This window comes from Chionomys nivalis, chromosome 26 (genome assembly GCF_950005125.1).
Source record: "Chionomys nivalis chromosome 26, mChiNiv1.1, whole genome shotgun sequence".
In the NCBI taxonomy this organism is placed as follows: Eukaryota; Metazoa; Chordata; class Mammalia; order Rodentia; family Cricetidae; genus Chionomys; species Chionomys nivalis.
The window spans coordinates 17637889-17658505 of NC_080111.1; the positions used below are offsets into that span (position 1 = coordinate 17637889).

Sequence of the window (20617 nt, forward strand, 5' to 3'; positions counted from 1 at the left end):
CGGGCGTCCGCCCCGCGAAAGCGCCATCCCGGAAGTGCTTGCGGGTCGTCCCCACGCGCCGGTGCCCGGGCATGCAGCCTGGGCGCGAGGCGAGGCGAGGCTCGGACCGGGAGGCCGAGCGGACGGCGAGGGCCACCATGCTGCCGGGCGCCGCGGACGGCCAGGGCACCGCCATCACCCGCGCTCTGACCTCCGGTAGGTGCCCACCCGGCCCCGGGCGCCCCGTCCTCGGCAGCCCCGTCCCCGGCAGGGCAGCCCCGGTGTGGGTGCGCCGGAGCCCGGCCGCCTGCTCCGGGACGAGCTCGTTGCTCCGTGCTGTGATTTGAGGAGTCCCCGGTTTATTAACGGGAGGATGGGGGCGTCCTCTCTCTGCACCTGCGGTTCCTCCTTCCTCTCGGGGCCGCTGACTCTTGAGCGGGCTGAGCGATTGAGGACCGAGCCCCCCGACTCGCTGAAAGGTCCCCTAAAGCACCCCGCTGCCCGCGGCGGAGAGACCCCGCTGCACGCATCCACGTGCCGGGGTGTACAAAGCCGAGTGGACGCTTTCACCTCTGCCCTTGCCCCCGGCTCTGCATTTTGTGTTCGGGCTCAGACAGCTTCTTTATCCCAATGGAAGCCCCTTGCGGGCGCCCCTGAAAAGCTTGGAGTATTCGGAGGAGAGATTGAAAGAGCGGTTGACCTCCTGCAGTGGGTGTTTTGGTTTATACCCGGCACGCTGGAAGGTATTGCAAGCCTTGGCGCTCCGACTTTAGAGATCTACACTCATTTCCGTAGCCACTTTACCCTGGGCACTTGTTGAATGTGAGTTTTAAATGTTTCCCACGGCACGTGTTGCGTCTGTGTGTCCCGGTGTAATCCTATACTAGAGGCTCCATAGGCTCAAAGCCACGCCCCTGTCACACAGCTGGTTCATTTTAGTGTTTGGATCCTCTTTATTAGGTGGAGAAAATCGTAATATCATAAGCCAATTAAAATGCGAGAAACGTTCTTAGAAAATGTTGCCCCAAAACCGTTCAGCAAAAAAAAGCACTTTGATTTCTTATGAAATTAAAATTATGATCTCACCTTTTTCCTGATCCAGATTACCATATTTTAGTTTCTGCTATACAGATATGCAGTGATTTATTCCGTAATGCCTTCTCTACAACAGTTTGAAGTTTCCAAACTGCATTAAAATATTCTAGGAACTGAATGAGAGAGGTATTATTTCAATCTTACATTTCAAGAAACTCGTGGTCCTAGACTAAAACCCAGGAATTTCTGGTTCACATCTAGCCAGCATCACTAAGCCATAGATGCAGTAAGTCCCCAGCATTGGCTTGGAAAACTGTTTGAGCAGATGGTCCTAGAGAACTCTTAGAATTATTAGCCATCTTAGTAATTAAACCACTAGTAATTAAGATCACTTGAGTATACAGTTTTTGTTTGAAGCTAGTTCCTGGTGGCATTTTATCATTTTTTTTTATTACTGTTATTGGTTCCTCACCTTCCTTTCCCACATCCTCAGGAAAATATTGATTAATGGCTGAATTTTTCTTTTGCTTTAAAAAAAAAATGGGGGTGTTTGTGAGTGCCGTAGCATGCATGCAGAGGTCAACGGAACACTTATGGAGCCTGTCCTCGTCCACCTTGATGAGGCTTCTGGGCATCGAACTCAGGTCATCACCCTTAAGGGAATGTTAACTGGAAGAGGTTGCTGGAATAATTAATGTTACCAAGTATAACTTGCTACCCATAATGCAACTGGATTCTGCGATTATTTTTATAGCTGATGGTTTGAAAATTACATCCTGGCATCATTTTTTTTGCTCGTCCTAGGAAGTCGCTACCTTGAAATAGAGGTGTTCCTTGCAATGGTTGACGTCTGCTTTTCCCTCACAGCCTCTGTACTCTGTCAAGTTGAGCCCGTGGGAAGGTGGTTTGAAGCTTTTGTCAAGAGGAGAAACAGAAATGCCTCTACCTCCTTTCAGGAACTGGAGGATAAGAAGGAGCTGTCAGAGGAGTCAGAAGATGAGGAGTTGCACTTGGAGGAGTTCCCCATGCTGAAGACACTGGACCCCAAAGATTGGAAGGTATTGGCTGTGCAGAGCTTTTGAGAGTGAAGCATCTAGACATGGGCCACGTTCCCCGTTTTTCCGTTACTGCACTGTGTTTTCTAAGGCAGTTCAACACAATAGGCTTACGTAAGCACTGTATTCCCAGAGTTGGAATAGCACTGACTGTAGTCGGTGAAGCGCTTGCAAGCCAACCTTGGTTCAGTCCCCAGAACCCACTCTTAAAAGAAGTCTAAGGATTGGGTAGGAGAGGAAAGGGGATGAGAAAGAATGGGGCGTGAGGGTTTGGTCAGCGTGCATTGCGTAATCCCAGCACTGGGGTGGAAGAAGCAGGTGTGTGGTGTTTACGGCCGGCCAGCCTAGATACTAGTGAGCTCCAGGCCCATAGAAACTGTCTGGGAGGGAAAGAAAGGTGGACCATACACAAGGAATAGCCCGAGGTTGTCCTTTGGCCTCCACACACTTGCACACGTGCGCACACACAAGCACACATTTCTGATATAAGTGTAGAAGACAATTCCGTTGGCAGCATGGGAAATGTCTGAAGTGCGGGCAAGCCTAGAGGGGAGTAAATAACTTTGTGCTACAAGGCTCGCTCACAAGCTAGGCCTGTTGGTAATGATTGAAACACGTGTAGTCAGGTTTTGAGGAAGAGGGGACACACTGACGCAGGAGGGGGTTTGGTAGAGTACACTAAACAGGAACCTGTGTTGGGATGCAGTCTGAAGAACTTTGTAGGCACTTTTGTGCCCAAATTTTAGGAAAGTTGTCTCGCTTAGCCTGCTTTTTGTTTGTTTGTTTTTTCGAGACAAGTTTTTTCTATGGAATAGTCCAGGAACTTGCTTTGTAGACCAGGCTGACCTCAAACTCACTGAGATCTGCCTCCCAGGTGCTGGGGTTAAAGGTGTGTGCCCAACCGCCCAGCTCAGCCTGCTTTCTTCTATCCTCTAGGATCTTAGGCTCGGGTAGCGCCATCCCCAGTGGGCTGTTTGACTGTTTGAGTCCAGGCTCTGTGCCCTCACCTTCTCTTCTTGTGAGAGCCAGCTCATTCTCCAAGACAAGTGGACAGTTTGGATTAGTGTGGCCTTACTACTGTTGCTTCCTCAACTTGTAAATTCACCAGGATCTTAACTGAAGAACACATCCTTCAAGTCTCAAAATTTCCACCCAGCATACTCCGCCTGTTTCCTGGTTCTGTGCAATCACTGTTCACTGGCCCAGCTGCCAGATCTATTGTCACTCTCTCCTGTATATTCTAGCTGAACTAGCTGTAAGGAGGGAAGGGTATGAAACACAGGTCTCAGTGGAGAAAGGGGTTCTTTAGAAGTTTATGTAGAGGATGCTGGGTGTTACCCAGCTGCTTGCTTGTTCTTGTTTGGTTTGTTGTTATTGTTTCAAGATGGGGTTTCCTGGAACTCACTCTGTAGGCCAGGCTGGCCTCAAGCTCAACAGAGATCTTCCTGCCTCTGCCTCCCAAGTGCTGGGATTAAGGCTTGTTTCACCATTACTTGGGTTTTGTTATTGTTTTTTTCAATCTCCAGTAATCTCTAGCGTCCAGTTGGCTAGTCTTCTGTGTAAAACATCAGGAAGGCTGTACAGTCGTCCACCTCTCCCTGTGTACACGGCTGCAGAGCCCATTTTATACAGAGCCTCACTGGCCTCTGCTCTGGAAGTTCTGCTAAGCAGGTGCCCTTTGGTTCCAGCCCAGAAGTCTCACTTTGGAAAATAGTTTCTATGGTAACAGAGCACAAAGGGTTAAATGTCCTCCACTCAGCTTTAACCCCGTTTTGTGTGTTCATCAGAATCAGGATCATTATGCAGTTCTTGGACTGGGCCACCTCAGATACAGAGCCACACAGAGGCAGATCAAAGCAGCTCGTAAGTACCGGTTTTGAAATAGTCGAATATTTAATACAGGAAATGTGACCCCCAAACTCAGAAGCAGAGCACCCACGTACATGAGACCCTGCCTTAGAAAAGGAAGGTGGTGGGGACCCTGAGTATTCTCAGGTGAGGTTCCTGAAGGAAGGGCTCAGAATCACTGTAACAAACAAAAATTGTGCGTCGGGGACCGTTTGGTTTTCTTATTTGTTTGGAGTTTTGGTGGTGGCTGGGGATCAAACCTGAGGCCTTAAGTCACAGGCCAGCTCTCTGCCACTGAGTTTCATTTCTAGTCCTGTTTTGCTTTGAGGTTTTTTTTTTTTTAGTTGAGAGAGGGACAGGGTGTTGCTACCTCAATACCTTATATCCTGCATCTGCCTTCCAAGTGCTGGGATTTCAGAAGTTGCGGCTATACATGACTGTTCTTGGGTCTAGTTAAAAAAAAAAAAATGCCTTAGTTTTCTTTCTAAAAAGATTTTAATTTTAAAACTTAGATGTGTATCTGTATGCTGGTATGTACACATGAGGCAGGCATCCTCAGAGGATAGAAGAGATGACCAGGTCTCCTGGAGATGGAGATGGAGGAAGCTGTAAGCTACCCATTGTGGTTGCTGCAAATCAAACTCAGGTCCTTTGCAGGAGTAGTCGTACTTTTAACTGCTAAGCCATCTCTCCAACCCTGTAATACAGTATCTCATGGCCACACTAGCCTCAAGTCTGTGCTCCTCCTGCCCAGTGCTGGGATTACAGGTGTGCGTCACCACACGCCTGACAGTGTTTATGTCTGCAGACTGGCTGGTGCAGCCTGTGACGTAGATTACTAATACGCACATGTGTCAGAGAACAGCCTTTGTTAAGCTACATAGACTCTCGTGCTGGCCAGGACAGAGGCGAGGGAAAGAGAAGCATTCACTGCGTGAACGGCAGCGGACACAGCTGTGCTCTGCAGTGAGACCAGCGCTTGTCAAAACAGTGTTCAGCTTTATGAACTGCAGAATTGTCCCGTGTTATCTGACTCTTGGGCTCCAAGATAGCTTAGTTCATAGGTTTTTAGAGTTTCTGTGACCCACATAATAATCTTCACTACTTTCTACTTGAGCTAGGTGTAGTAAAACACCTCTTTCCAACATAGTTTGGGAAATGGCTACTATATCCAAGCTGAATGGCCATCAGAAAGCAAATAATTCCCAATGCTGAACCCCATACATTCAGAATACATAGAAACAACTGGGTTGGGTGTGCCCATGAGATGGTTTGTAGAGAAATGTTTGTAATGTTATCAGATTGTTCACAAATGGGAAACCACTTAAATATTCACTAACAGGAAAATAATACACAAACCAGTGTATTTTAATACAGCCAAATGCTATTCAGCAACACAAAATAAGAACTACCAGGGCATCCATATTTCCTGAGATATGGATGAATCTCAAACCACAACATTGAGGAAAGAAGCCAGGCTCGGAGACCTGCATACCTATGCCTGTATAAGGTTCCAAAGCACAGAAGAGCGGCCTGTGGGGCGTAGGTCTACAGCTGCTGCCCAGTCTAGTGGGATGAGAGCTGCCCAGGAAAGGCGGCCTCGGTCTCTTCGGGTGTTTGCTGTGGCTGCACACCTAAACCTTAGAATTTATCTCGGTTTAATGAAATAAATGAGATTCCAACAACCTAAAGAACAGTCGCATTGAAAATATGAAAGATGTATTGATGGATTCCTTCCCCCTTGCCAAATTTGAAGCAAACTTTAATTAAATACTGGCCAGACTGATTCTTCGGGCAAGTCCATCTCTGGGTTCCCAGAAGATGACTAGATTCCTTTTTTAAAGTAGAATCGTTGCTATAAAGCTTAAAAGGTAGAAAACTAGAACTAAGCAGGTTCATTGCCTGAACATAGGATATTGTTTTAAAAAATACTAGGAGAAGAGAGGTATTTCATTTCATTGTTTGAGAGGGCATCACTAAATAAAGTGGAGGAAAGAAAAACAAGATGATATCCCCACAATGAGATTTAGAGGAGTAAAATAGTGAAGGATAAAGATTATAAGCTGAGCTGGGAGGTGTTGGCGCACGCCTTTAATTTCAGTACTGAGGAGGCAGAGGCCGGCGGATCTCTATGAGGTCGAGGCCAGCCTAGTCTACAAGAGCGAGATCCAGGACAGCCAGGACTATACAAAGAAACTGTCTCGAAAAGACAAAAAGTTCATAGACGGTTATTTTAGTTGAGATTATGATGTATAGTGAATTTGAAAATGTCAAAAAAAAATTGAATGTTAAAATTAGAGAGGAAAAAAAGTCAAATTACTAAAGAATTACTCCTAAAATCAGTAATATCTGATTGGTTCTGCAGATAAAGCGATGGTCCTAAAACATCACCCAGACAAACGGAAAGCAGCTGGGGAGCCAATCAAAGAGGGAGACAATGACTACTTCACTTGTATAACTAAAGGTAAGGACGGTTCACCACAGGGCTCTCTTAGAATTGTCAGCGTCCCACTCTGTGCCCACCACCTTCTGACATCGCAGCCTTGCAGAGGTGCCTGTGACTGTTGCCCTTTCCCGAGAGCTTCCACACAGGGAGAGCCGAGGGCCTTGACTCCAACCCCAGCACTAGCAGCCCTGGAAATGCAGACGCTCAGGCCCGGCCTGCTGGTACAGTCTGCATCTTAGCAGGCTCCCGGGGGGACAGGCTTTGCTTTGTTTTAAGGTAGGCCTTACTCTAGCCAAGGCTGGCCTTAAATTCTCCGTCTTCCTCCCTCAGCCTCTTATTGCTGGGATTGCAAGCATGTGTTGCTGAGCCCAACTCTGAGTGATTATCACACTCGTCGCTCCTCTAAGTATGTTTGTCTATACATACATACTTATACATGTATGATCGCGTATTGATATGTTCGTGTAGTGCTAGGCATCAAACCACTCTACCACTGAACTACAGCCCTGTGCTGGACCCCCTCCCCCACTCACACACACACACACTTTTTTTTTTTTTTTTAGAAGACTGGATTTTACTAAATTCCCAGCTGGCCTTGAAGTCTCTGTAGGGCTTGAGTTTCCGATCCTACCTCTCCCTTCCTGGTCGCTGGGATCTACAGGCCGGCACTGTCGGGCCTGGCATGGATGCTCGGTGATGGTACAGACCTAAGCCCTTTCACCATTTTAGGTTGTTGTGAGACTAACCTGTTATTTGGAGGTTTTACTAATTTTAGATTATATAATAGATCACACAGTTATTTATGGCTGTTTACATAGCCATGACCCATTGTGCAAACCAGGACGGATAGTTAGCATTTCCAACTCCATGTTTCCTTACGTGTAATTTTATAGTCTGTAGTGCTTTTGTTTTCAGGTACTCTGTATGCGGCCCAGACTGACCCCAGACTTAGCTCTTCCTGTCCCTGGGATGGTAGGAAGGTGCCTTCCTACAATGGTACACGTTCCTTTGCACACAGTGACACATACGTGCACCCTTCAGATTTCTTGTCTCTGGTCACTCTGACACAGTGGTAGTCTGAAATCTAACGGTATGATTTTAGTTAATCTTCCTGTCCCTCGGTCCACTTGCCTTCTAGAACAGACTATTTGGAGGCAGGGTCTCACTCACTTTAGCCCAGGCTTGGTTGGAGCTCACTGTGTCCTGGCTGGCCTTAAATGCAAGGCGGGTAGTTTCCTACCTCAGGCCCTCAAGTGGTAGGATTCTAGACAAGCCAGCCTGCCTAGCTGAAAGTCTTGTTCTCAGTTGTTCTGTGATGCCCTGACCCGGGTGTTCATCCAGCTTGTACCAGGCTCTAGGTTCAAGTCCCCAAGAGGGAGATAGTGTCTTGTCACTTGTCTGTCTACTTAGAGGAGTCACATCATTTGTGTCACGGAATGCTAGGACCAGGCCTCAGTAAAGCTCTCTCCCATCTAAAATTCAAAAATTTGAAATATGAAAATAACTTTTAGCAGAAAAATATTTTTGTTTTCTTTCTTCCACCTTGTTTTGTTGTCTTTAGTGGTCAGACCCAGGCCACTCCATAGAGCCACATCCCTAGGGCGATATTTGTTTTCTCGTAGAAAAAAAACCTGTTGGCCTCATGGTGCTGTCGTGTTACTCTGTTCTCAGCTTACGAAATGCTGTCTGATCCAGTGAAGAGACGGGCGTTTAACAGCGTAGATCCTACTTTTGACAACTCAGTTCCTTCTAAGAGTGAAGCAAAGGACAATTTCTTCCAAGTGTTTTCTCCGGTGTTTGAAAGGAATTCCAGGTGAGTTAAAGCACCGATCTCCTTGGTCACAGTGCTCCCCCAGGTTCCCACTGCCTTCTCCAGTGTGTCCGCGCGGACTCTCTGCCATTCTTCTCTGCTACCCTGAGCCCTAATAAGTAGCGTGTGACGCTGGTGTTTAGGTAACAGCACACCCTCTCCTCTGCTCCCACACTGCACCGGTGTCGGTGTTAGTCGAGGAAAGGTGGTAATCCTTACTTTTTGTGCAGCCCCAGGTCCTTTCATTGAGCATCTTATTTTCATAAGGCTTCTCTGGCAAAGGGTAAATTATTAGATCTTTAAGGTTAATACATACTTTATTGCATTAATATGAGTCCTAAAATAGTATGCGGTATTAGTAGTGTCCTGCGTTCTTGGTTCCGTCTGAACTGGCACATTTTCTGGCCATCTTCACTGCACACGGAGCCACCCGGAGAGCATGGGCAGAGCCTAAGGTGCCAGTTCTGGAGCGCTCGGCTTCCACTCATCCTAATGCTCCCAGCGACTCCGACTGAAGATGGTGTAGACGACGCTGTGTATTGTTTAGTACAGTGGACTAGTGTCGCCGCCTCATCTCCTGGGCTGGAAATCCGTCTACACTGCTGTCTCCTACTGGCTTACCATTTCCTTCTGTGCTGCGTTTTTAGGGGGCAGCAGTGAGTGTAGGAAGAGACCAGCTGCCCCGCTTGGGTCAGCGTGCCCAACAGCTCCTACATCACTGTACTGCATGGAACTGGAGATAGCTGGGCTGCCCTCTCCTGCACTGCTAACAGCACTTCTGAGTTGTAGAGGTTAAAGGGCAGAGTGTTGGACGGGATTAATTAATAAAAGCTGTTGTTTTTAAAGAACTGGATGTAGGTTGATCTCTTGTTCAAAATCTTTGAGTCAGATTTTTGTTTTAATATTTCAGGTGGTCAAATAAAAAAAATGTTCCCAAACTTGGTGACATGAACTCCTCATTTGAAGACGTAGATACATTTTATTCTTTCTGGTAAGTGAATAAATGTACTGTTTGTGGAATGGTATCATTCTTAAGGCCATTCCTTAAGTAATTGATTGCTCATCCATTCACATTTGAGTAGCTGACCCTTTACTGAACAAATGAAGTTAATAAAGATTTTCATGTAATGCTCTGTATCTTCTATGTCTTTTGTGATTTTTTTTTTTAGTCTGTTTTCCATTAATGTATTGAAATCTAGATGTCAAGTACTTGGTTGCCATAAAAAAATGTAAATTGAGCTGGGCAGTGGTGGCGCACGCCTTTAATCCCACCTCTTGGGAGGCAGAGGCAGGCGGATCTCCATGAATTTGAGGCCAGCCAGGGCTACGTAGTGAGACCTGTCTCAGTGGGGGAAAAGTTGAATTCTTTAAGTAGGTAGTGCTTTTTACCTATAATTCACTAATTTTAAGTAAACATAATATTTAGTGCGTTTTATTTGTTATATGTCTTTCAAAAATATGTGTGTGGGTGTTTTGGCTACATGTATGTCTGCACCTGGTGCCTATGGAGCCAGAAGAGGGCCATACTTGTGAGCCGATGAGTGGGTGCCGGGAACCGAGCTGGGTCCTTTGGGAGCGCTCTTAACCACTGAGCCACCACTCCAGGATGCCGGGAACTGAGCTGGGTCCTTTGGGAGCGCTCTTTTTTTTTTGTTTTTTTTTTTTTGGATTTTCGAGACAGGGTTTCTCTGTGGTTTTGGAGCCTGTCCTGGAACTAGCTCTTGTAGACCAGGCTGGTCTCGAACTCACAGAGATCCGCCTGCCTCTGCCTCCCGAGTGCTGGGATTAAAGGCGTGCACCACTATTTGGGAGCATTCTTAACCACTGAGCCACCACTCCAGGGTGCCGGGAACCGAGCTGGGTCCTTTGGGAGCGCTCTTAACCACTGAACCGGCACTCCAGGGTGCCGGGAACCGAGCTGGGTCCTTTGGGAGCGCTCTTAACCACTGAACCGGCACTCCAGGGTGCCGGGAACCGAGCTGGGTCCTTTGGGAGCACTCTTAACCACTGAGCCACCACTCCAGCCTCATACTGTGTCCTTTCACTAACCAATGTGTTTATTTTTTACAGAAATAAAGACTCTTGAGAAAACAAGATTCAGTTTGGTCAGTTAGAGTAACTTTTCCATTAAGACGACAAACCAGAAATAAAATACCCTTAGCTGGAGTCATCGTAAGACTTGACAGTGGTTAACACGAAGACAGGAGAAATCACAGACAACATTCTAGGGAAGTGAGAAAGAAGACAGGAGAGCAGGGAGCTGTTGACATTGAGTGTGTGGGCATAGTTTTTAGTTTAATAGCAAAAAGGAGGGACAACTGATCTGTTTACCACTAGTTTTAAAAGTAGTGTGTGTCTAGTATGATTTTAAAAGGATTTGTTTTTCCAATTCTGTCTTGATTTCTTTTCTGTCTATATTAGGTATAATTTTGATTCTTGGAGAGAATTTTCTTATTTAGATGAAGAAGAAAAAGAAAAAGCAGAATGGTATGTATGTCAGTGTATGTCAGTGTATGTCAATGTATGTCTGTGTATGGTGGAGGGTCAAGCTCACGGTCTCATGAATTAGGGCCATGGGTCATACATTCAGCTTTTTTTTTCCAAAGGGAAAAATGTGTTTTACTAGAGATTAGTTTTAGGACAGCATAGTAGTAGGCAAGTGTTTCACCACTGCACTGCATCCCAGCCGCTTTCTATTTTATGTATTTGTTATGGGGACACAGATTTGTCATAGCCTGAGGTGGAGGTCACAGGACAACTCTGTGGACCTGGCTCTCTGCGACCCTGGTCCCAGGGGTCAAATTTATACCAGTCTTTTTCTTTTGGTTCACCACCAGCTCCCAAGTCATGACACGGAGACTTCTTAGTTATGACTGCTCGGCCTCGCTTAAGCCCATCTCTGGCTATCTTTTTACCTGGTTCTCTTTATCTACCCGTTGGCTGGGGCTTTTCACTCTTCTCTCGTTCTCTATGTATTACTCTCACCGCTTCGTGTCTCTTGCTGCCTGACTTCTTGCCCCGTGTGTGCCCCTCTCCTCGCTCTCGCGTTCTTTTCCCAAGCCTAGGTTTCCCCTGTTTATTCTCTGCTTGCCAGCCCCACCTGTCCTCTCTCCTGCCTGTCTAATGGCCAGTCAGCTGCTTATTAGACCAATCAGGTGCCTTAGAAGCAAGGTAAAACAAGTGCAGCACATCTTTACATAATTAAATGCAGCGTAAACAAATATAACACACCTTACAGGGTTAAAGTAATGTTCTGCAACATAACATCTTTACATAAATATTCATTAAAATAATAGCTAAAAATTACATAGTTTACATATTAAGTAGTTACGTATGTAAATGTTGAAGGCAAGTTGCCACTCTCCAACTTTTAAAAAAATGTTTATTCTTGCAAGCCAGGTGGTAGTGGCACACAACTTTAATCCCAGCACTCGGGAGACAGAGGCAAGAGGATCTCTGTGAGTTCGAGGCCATCCTAGTCTACAAGAGCTAGTTCCAGGACAGGCTCCAAAACTTTGCTGGGCACCAAAGTCTGGTCTTCCGGAAGAACAGCAAGGACTGTCAACCTCTGAGCCGTCTCTCCAGCCTGATCTATAATTTTAAAAGTCCCTTCTCAATGAAATATAATATTCAAGTAGCTCAGCTCCAAAAACTTGGCTGCTGAAGCTATTTATGTGTTGGAAATTCTTTTTGACATAAGTATCAAAGGGGAAAAAAATCAAAATTAATAGGAATGAGGTGTCTTGTCTTCATCTCCTAAGACATCATCTCCATATGAACTATAAAATGCCGTGTTTCTAGTCATCTGAAGTATTAGTTTGATTCTAGTGTTTCGTGTCTTGCAGTCGTGATGAGAGGAGATGGATCGAGAAGCAGAACAGAGCAACAAGGGCCCAGCGGAAAAAGGAGGAGATGAACAGAATAAGAACACTAGTTGATAATGCTTACAGCTGCGACCCAAGGATAAAAAAGTTCAAGGAAGAAGAAAGGGCCAAGAAAGAAGCAGAAAAGAAAGCAAAGGCAGAAGCCAGACGGAAGGAGCAGGAAGCCAAAGAGAAGGTAAGGTGGTAGGACTTCCAGGACTTCCAGGCCACCTGAGACGAGATAATCTGGAAACAGAATCGGGCGCCACTCTGAGTGACTGACTTTAAGGCTTGGTTTGGTTCGGTTTTTGTTTGTTCTGAGATAGGGAAGGGTGTACACCACCTCTTTCAGACTTTCTGAGACCCAGGCATGAGTCTCTTTCAACAATTCAAGTTGTTGTGTTTGGTGCAGCCTTGGCTGGTCTTGAACTCTGCCTCTGCCAAAGAGTGCTGGGATTAAGGTTGTACCCCACTACACCTAGCCTTGAGATTTATTTTTATTTTTCCTTGTGTATGTGTGAGTGTCTGTGTTAGTATAGTATATACCACCGGTGTTCTTCTGCCTGATGATGCAGAATGGGCACTGGGTGCCGTGAAGATAGAATTAAGGCAGTTGGGGTACTGCGAACCAAACCTGGGTTCTCTGTGGGCCACTGCTGAGCCACCTCTCCGGCTCCTGGTTTATTTTTTAAATGTCTGTTTTATATTTTCTAATAAGTAGAATTTTGTAATTTGTAGACTTTTGTCATCTGTCCTTAACTTTGTCACTAATTTGATGTCATCTTATTTCTCATTCATCAACCCCAGTTTCTTTATTAAAATGATTTTGCTCACCTTTTTAAAGCAAAGACAAGCAGAATTAGAAGCTGCTCGGTTGGCTAAAGAGAAGGAAGAGGAGGAAGTTAGACAGCAAGCTTTACTGGCAAAGAAGGAAAAGGATATCCAGAAAAAGGCCATTAAAAAGGAAAGGCAGAAACTTCGGAACTCCTGCAAGGTACGCCAGGCTGCTGGGGCCACTGCCACATGAGCGCCCGGGCCCTGATGAGCCGTGAAGTATTTCCTTGTCCACCACGTGCAGACACGTGTACACATTTTATCTTGAAGTGCTGTTTTAATTTGGTTACTGTTTTTTGAGGCAGGGTCTTGTTTTTATTACATTTATTTTCTATGTGTGTGGGGGTGCACATAAACAAAGGAGATCAGTCAGTCCTCCTGGGTCATTCTGGTCCTAGGGATTGAACTTGGTTGTCACACATGGGCGCAAGTGCTTTAACTGGAGAACTATTTCACCAGCCTGACTGAGAGGCTCGTGTAGCCTTGCCTGGCCTTGAGCTGTGCAGCTCTGGGGCCCTAGGGAGGTTTCCTGTATACGGTGGTCCTCATGTACCTGTAGCTGATAAGAACCTAGTTCTGGAGCTAAGGCAGTTAATGAGAAAATTCACTTGACTGACAAACTCAGCAAGTTTTTGCTCAAATTCCTTGCTGGGGGGGGATGTAATTCCGTCTGCCTCATCTCCTAAAGTCCAGCAACAAACTGAGGTAGGATTCTGCCAAGGTTCACTCTGGGGATGAGTTTGTCTGGCTTCCTTTTACAGAGCACAGGTGAGAAGTTACTGGGGTGTTAAGTGCTCCTCTCCCCATAGACTGTTCCTGGAAAGCCCTTACCCATCAGGGAGGAGGGCTTTGCCACAGCCACATAGATGGACAGATTGTCCCTGACCTATTTACTCCAGCTCCTCCCTGAGGCTACATGCAGTTAAGGAAGAATTACATATAGCGTGTGGTAGGGCGTGGATGGATACCCAGGTGAGATCCTGTGACACCCCCACCTCTACCGCAGCCCTCCATGAAGAGATGTGAACAGTCAGCAAGCCCAGCTGAGAGAATCCTCTTATAATAAGGCATAGCTGAACTCCCCAAGATGGCGGTTAGAAGGTGTGGGAGATGGTGTACAGCAGTGTGATTTGATAGAGACTTTAGAAGGCCACTCAGGACCTGAGAGAGTGTCATGAGTTATAGCAGAACTCTGGTCCTTGGTACCAACAAGTTATCCCAACATGAGTTGATTTACTCAGTCATCAAATGACCAGACTGCACTCATTGTAGACCACAGTTAGAATGAACGGCTCCTGCCCTGAGGAGCCCCTGGGAAGTGCGCAGGCGGTCCTGCTCTCAGGTGAGTGTCAGGGCGTGAGGCACCAGGTGGTGGTGGTGAAGGAAAGCCCGCGGGACGAGAGGTAAGAGATACAGCTGTTCAGAGAACGCTGACAAGTGCGGCTGGGAGAACGAGGCCCCTGAAGAGGAGGTCGCACCAGAGGCTGCAGTCGGACCCTGACTCAGTTTTGGGCATGGCTCAGAATGTGAGAGATGGGCAGAGGAATAGTCCAGCTTAGAAAGTGTGCTGGCCTGGACTAGGGTATGGAGAGGATAGATGAGATGGGGAGAGATTTCTGAAGCCGATTCTGCCTCCAGAGTGCTGAGATTTAAGGTGTGCGCCACCACTGCCCAGCGACTCATCAACATCTTGATAGCACTAGAAACCATGCAGGTAGATGAGATCACTCTGTGTTAGAGTTTCTATGCTGTCGAGATGCCGTGGCTACATGGCAACTTCCATTAAATAAATAAATAAACAAAAACATTTAACTGGGGTGGCTTGCTGACAGTTCAGGCATTCAGTCCTGGGGCATGATGGCGTACAGGCAGACGTGCTGGAGATGGGGCTGAGAGCCCTGCATCGTGGCCCACAGGCAACAGGAAGTGTACTGAGACATAGCATGGCTTGAGCAAAGGAGACCTTAGAACCCACCCCACAGAGACACACTTCCTCCAACAAGGCCACACCTTCTAATAGTATCACTGATCACATTCAAACTCCCGCGACCAGGGAGAGCCTGGGATGGGGGTGGGGCACCCTAGAAAGCAGCAGGACTTAGGTGCTGAACTGCTCAAGGAGAAGCCTAAGAACCATTGGTGCTTGTCCAGGCCTGGGTGCCCACAGTAAGAGGAGTGATGAGAAAAACAGCCCATGGGCTAAAAGAAACAAGCAGTGAGAAATGGAAGACATGACTGTTAGCAGCAACTTAACCCGGGAAGGGTTTTCCAGCTAATTTGCTGTACTTTCACTTATGTTAATCTGTTCCATTATGAGTATGATCTTCAGTCAGTCAGATTTTTGCTAGTGCGTTCTGTGTTAGCATATTGTATTGGAACCTCTTTTTAAAATTTCATGTTTAGTTTTCCAGTAGATTTTCCCATTCAGCGCATTAGATAGCCAGGCAGCAGCACACTGGTCTGGTAGTGGGGAGGACTGTCAGTCTCCTCGTCCTGAAAGCTCACAGCATCCGTGGTGTTCTGCTGGCCTGATGACGGCACAGACCCTGTGTCCATCCACACCCACAGCCTCTGAGCGCACGCTTTGCACTTGACTAATGATGCATTTGTGCTTCCAGAGCTGGAATCACTTCTCAGACAGTGAGGCGGAGCGTGTGAAGATGATGGAGGAAGTGGAGAAGCTTTGTGATCGGCTCGAGCTAGCAAGGTATGTCTGAGGGACTGATACTGACGGCTGCCTGTCATCCACCCCTTACCCCGTCCCGTTTTTACTGTGTGTGTGTGTGTGTATGTGTGTGTGTGTCTGACTTGAACTTGGAGCTCAAGGCTTTGTGCATGCTGGGTAGAGGCTGGGCCATGGAGCTACACTCCCAGCACTCACTCAGCACTCTCTCTCTTCTGTAGCTTGCAGGGCTTGAATGAGATACTGACGTCATCTACAAGAGAAGTAGGGAAAGCTGCACTTGAAAAACAGGTAATGGGATAAGTCACTGTTCACAGTTTCCACTTGATTGTTTCACCTGTTTCTTGACCTGCCATATACAGAAGGCAGAGTGTGGGTTTTCCACTATATTTTATTTATATTTTTTATGTTAAGTACTTTGATGATTTAAATCAAATTTAATAGCTTTTAGGGGGAGGCTCGAGACAAGGTTTCTCTTGTAGCCCTGGCTGTCCTGGAACTCGCTCTGTAGACCAGGCTGTCCTCACAAATCCAGCTACCTCTGCCTTGGCTGGGATTAGAGGTGTGTGTGTGCCACCACCACCCGGGTGATAGGAATTTTTCAATCATGTTGTGTTTAATTGGAGTCTTTAGCACATTAGTCATATTTTTTTGTTTTGTTTTTTTTGTTTGCTTGGTTTTCGAGACAGGGCTTCTTTGTGTAGCTTTGGAACTCACTCTGTAGTCTAGGCTGGCCTCGAACTCACAGATATCCACCTGCCTCTACTTCCCAAGTGTTGGGATTAAAGGCCCAGCCAATCAATTTTTTTAAAGTAGTGATTAAAAATTATTTTGATTAATCCCAGAATATTTCATAGGATAACATTTATAAGCAAAAAAGGCTTTGTTCTATCTAATGTATACCTTTTATTTTATAGATAAACAATTAGGCAGTCTCAGAAACTGAATTCAGTTCAACAAGTATTGGTTGGTACCTACAATACTAAATATAAAATCAGATAGCCCTACAGTGTCCTGTGTAGGTGGCAGGCGGTTAGGTGCTTTTTAAGAACAGCTAATGCTATCATTGTCACCAAGGAGTTCATAGAGTAGGTACATCAGAAGAGAAGGCCTGAGGCACAAAGGATGGAGGGCATCCAGCAAACACTAAAACACTAAAGTCTGCATCCGGATGGTGAGGGAAGGCTCAGTGAAAGGTGTGACCCAGCTTTGAAGGACATGGTTGAAAACCATGAATGATGAGTAGAGGTAGGAGGAAAATACGGAAAGGAAGGCGGGAAATAGAGTCGATTGGGAAGAATAGAGCAGAGCTGAATTTTACATACTAGCGCGACCAGTTTGCATTCACACGATCTGTCAGTTAGCGGAAGGTTCAGTGCTGCACTGATTATCTGGTATAGTGGACTGAACAGGGTGCATAAGACAGATAAACACTGAATTCTTCTGTAAGAAACACAGGAATCACAAAAATGTTTCAGAGTTAGAATTATAGGGACTTGATGACTGCTTCTAAGAGATTGAAGAGAAGGAGTGAGTGACAGGTGACTCCAAGGCAGCCGCCCCCCCCAGAGCTCAAGTCACGTACGTCACGTGTGTGCATATTTAAAGGTGCACACAGGATAGAGCTCCAAGCTAAGACAGACCACTTGCCTGTGTGCTAAATGAGCTTTCGAGATTTGAGGTGGCCTTGTATGTGAGTAACACAGGCCAGTCACCTTGCCAGTGAATCTGAGTGGTTCAAGCTGTGGTGGCTTCTCGGTCCTTGACCTGTGACCTGTGAAGCTTGGAGCTGGCGGGAGGGAAGCCAGGGGGAAAGCGCATGCTTGCCTTGGGGTTTCACCTGTGGAGTGTAGGGTTGGGATGAGATTGGCGTGAGGTTGAGGACCACGCACCTCGGTCAGAAAGGGTTGGAGGTCCCCAAATGCTCTGAAGACTCTGACTTGTATTTCTGTAGATAGAAGAAGTAAATGAGCAAATGAGGAAAGAGAAGGAGGAAGCCGACGCCCGGATGCGGCAAGCATCCAAGAATGCAGAGAAGTCAACGGGTGGAGGTGGGAGTGGCAGTAAGAACTGGTCAGAAGATGACCTGCAGCTATTGATCAAAGCCGTCAACCTCTTCCCCGCTGGGACAAACTCGAGGTACTTGCTTTTGTGAACATTTTTGGTATATGGTGGGGCCTGGAGATACAGAGAGAGCCATCCACGTAGCAGCTTCAGCAGAATGGGTAGAGATGAGTTGAGTGTACAAACCCTGCCTTTCAGGGACTGGAGAGATGGCTCAGTAGCTGCTAGTCCAAAGATCCTTGGTTCAATTCCCAGTACCCACATGGCAGCTCACACCTGTCTGTAACTCAAGTTCAGTAGGTCTGACATCCTCCCAAAGACATGCAGGTCAAACACCAATCAATGCATGTAAAAGTAAAAGAACAGATAAGCCTGCCTTCCAGTCAGTTCTGTCTCCGTGGCCAGTGTGAACTCACTGTGCTGGTCCACTGCACCACCTCTCCACATGTGCAGCAGGCGCTCACCAGTCTCCACTTGGCGTCTGACTCCGCCTCTACCTCTAGGATTCAAATTCTAGCCCTAGAGATCTGGACTCCCAATGAGCACACTGCAGCACTTGTTTCAGAGAGTTTGCTAAGCCAGAATTATTTCCATTGGGCTTTTTTAAAAGCAAGATTACAGATGGTTGATTTGAACCTCTTAAGGGAATCTAAACAGTGGTAACTAATAGCATCATTAAACTAACTTAGTGCTCCTTCTGTAGATTTTAACTAACGTCTGCAGTGAGAATGTAATAGTTCTTGCTTTGTTTCTCCCTACTAAACTTTTATACTGATTTCTCTAGATGGGAAGTTATTGCTAATTACATGAATATACATTCTTCTTCTGGTATCAAAAGAACTGCCAAAGATGTTATTGGCAAGGCTAAAAGTCTCCAAAAACTTGGTAAGTTAATTTTGAGAAATCAGTTTGTTACTTTGGATACATTTTTTAAAGTAATAATCAAAGACAAGATTGATCTGTTAATGTAGTTTTGGTTTTTGGTTTGTTTTTTCTCCCATTTCTTAGACCCTCATCAGAAAGACGACATTAACAAAAAGGCTTTTGATAAATTTAAGAAAGAACATGGAGTGGCCCCTCAGGCTGACAGTGCAGCCCCTTCAGAACGATTTGAAGGTGAAGTATGTTCCTCTGAATAGAGAAGGCTGATCGTGATTCCAGGCCACCGCAAAGTATGAGGCCTGGGATCTGTGTGCAGAATGACTGGAAAGTGACGTTTGGTGGTCTGAAAGGGACAAAACAAAGGCTTCTAATCTGGTAGCACGTTTATATTTAACTGCTTAGTTAACTGGAACTAGCAGTTTTTCAGGGATTCCACTAGAGGAAGGACTGATCATTTCAGGGATATTGTTAACCACTCACAGGAAATTATCAGGACATATGAGCAAAACGTGTGTGTAGAATATTTTAAGATGTGTTGCTTTTAACTCTGAAGCTGTGATTCTTTGCCTGTCTAGAACACCTGTTGGTCTAATAAAGAGCTGAACAGTCAATAGTGAGGCAGGAGCAAGGACAGGTGGGGCTGGCAGGCAGAGAATATAAACAGGAGAACTCCGGGAAGAGAGAAGAGAGGACACTAGGGGTCAGCCACCCAGCTACCCAGCAAGCCACGGAGTGAGAGTGAAAGCAAGAAAAGGGAAAGCCAGAGGCAAAAGGTAGCTGGGATGGGAGAAGAAAAGCTGGCTAGAAACAAGCCAAGCTAAGGCCAGGCATTCATAGTGATAAACCTCCATGTGTGTTTCCTTGGGAGCTGGGGGTGGACCCCCAAAAGAGCAAAGAGCCAAAGAGTAAAAAACCAAAACAAATCAAGTCCTATTTCCTGGCTTTGAAAGCTGTGTGGTAGGGCAAGTGGATAGCTCACTTGGTGTTCGTGCCTAAAGGCCACATGGTTTGTTTTGTGGAGACAGGAGAGGTGCACACACTTATGCTTGTATTCTTTCTCTCTCTCAAAACAAAGTTTTATGTGTGTGTATTTAGAGATTGTTCAAATCACACATCCTGTATCGGGGCACTGAGAAGATGCTCCAAGATCATTTTCTACTGTTAAGGCTGTGAATTTCTAAACAATTTTTTTTTCTCAAACAGGTCCCTGCACAGATTTCACCCCTTGGACCACAGAAGAGCAGAAACTATTAGAACAAGCTTTGAAAACGTACCCGGTAAATACTCCGGAAAGGTGGGAAAAGATAGCTGAAGCCGTTCCTGGCAGGACGAAGAAGGACTGTATGAGGCGATACAAGGTGTGTCATTTAAATTACCATTTGCTGAAGTGTTCTTTTTATTTTTATTTATTTTTTAATTAACTTTGTTTATTGGTGTGAAGGTGTCAGATCTCATGGAATTGCATTTTCAGACAGTTGTGAGCTGCCATGCGGGTGCTGGGAATCAAACCTGGGTCCTCTGGAAGAGCAGTCACTGCTCTTAACCGCTGAGCCATCTCTCCAGCCCTGCTTAATGTTCTTATTTGTCTGGTAATTGAGTGACACAGTGCTGATTTTAGTATCATAATAGTCGGGAGGACCAAAATTATTAGAGAAAGACCAACCTTAGAAACTTTATCCCTGGTAGTTGGTGACCTCGGCAGCTACAGCGCTATCCTTCTGTTGGTCTGGGGACAAGGTCTCACTGTGTAGCCTAGGGTGGCCCCAGCCTTACTGTCTGAGCCACACGATTCAAGGCACTCACTGTGTAGCCTAGGGCGGCCTCAGCCTTACTGTCCGAGCGCTGTGGTTCTAGGCCTGTGCTTCCACATGACTGAGGTGCAGCGCTTTGTTCAAGTGACAGAGTTCAAGTGACGACAACAACTTTATTTCCTCCTAGGAACTCGTTGAGATGGTAAAAGCAAAGAAAGCTGCTCAGGAGCAAGTGCTGAATGCAAGCAGAGCCAAGAAATGACACAGGCAATGTTGGTTGTGTGTGCACTTTTCTAATAAAACTGAAAATACTGTACAAATGTTCACTTGGAATTAGAGTCATTTAAAAGTGTGCTGCTCCCAACAC

General features: G+C 46.1%; 1 protein-coding gene across 2 annotated transcripts; it reads left to right on the top strand.

The window, feature by feature from the left end:
• The first annotated feature begins 7 nt into the window (after window positions 1-7).
• Window positions 8-20574, top strand: Dnajc2 (DnaJ heat shock protein family (Hsp40) member C2). 2 transcript variants are annotated; one of them, XM_057758526.1, is made up of 16 exons: window positions 8-195; window positions 1882-2072; window positions 3857-3932; window positions 6283-6381; window positions 8035-8176; window positions 9084-9164; window positions 10595-10660; window positions 12019-12232; window positions 12881-13030; window positions 15489-15577; window positions 15775-15844; window positions 17508-17692; window positions 18402-18502; window positions 18626-18733; window positions 19703-19857; window positions 20438-20574. In XM_057758526.1, exons 1-16 carry the CDS (start codon window positions 72-74, stop codon window positions 20510-20512), a joined length of 1926 nt encoding a protein of 641 aa, XP_057614509.1. In that variant the 5' UTR covers window positions 8-71; the 3' UTR covers window positions 20513-20574. The 2 variants fall into 2 exon arrangements, with proteins under 2 accessions (XP_057614509.1, XP_057614510.1); XM_057758527.1 differs by having other exon boundaries at window positions 56-195; window positions 1971-2072.
• Window positions 20575-20617: the final 43 nt, after the last annotated feature.

Coding starts and splice junctions, on each gene's coding strand:
- Dnajc2 (XM_057758526.1), top strand. CDS start 72: ATGCAGCCTGGGCGCGAGGCGAGGCGAGGCTCGGACCGGGAGGCCGAG. Junction 13,031..15,488: donor AACTTCGGAACTCCTGCAAG/GTACGCCAGGCT, acceptor TTGTGCTTCCAG/AGCTGGAATCACTTCTCAGA. Junction 15,578..15,774: donor GATCGGCTCGAGCTAGCAAG/GTATGTCTGAGG, acceptor TCTCTTCTGTAG/CTTGCAGGGCTTGAATGAGA.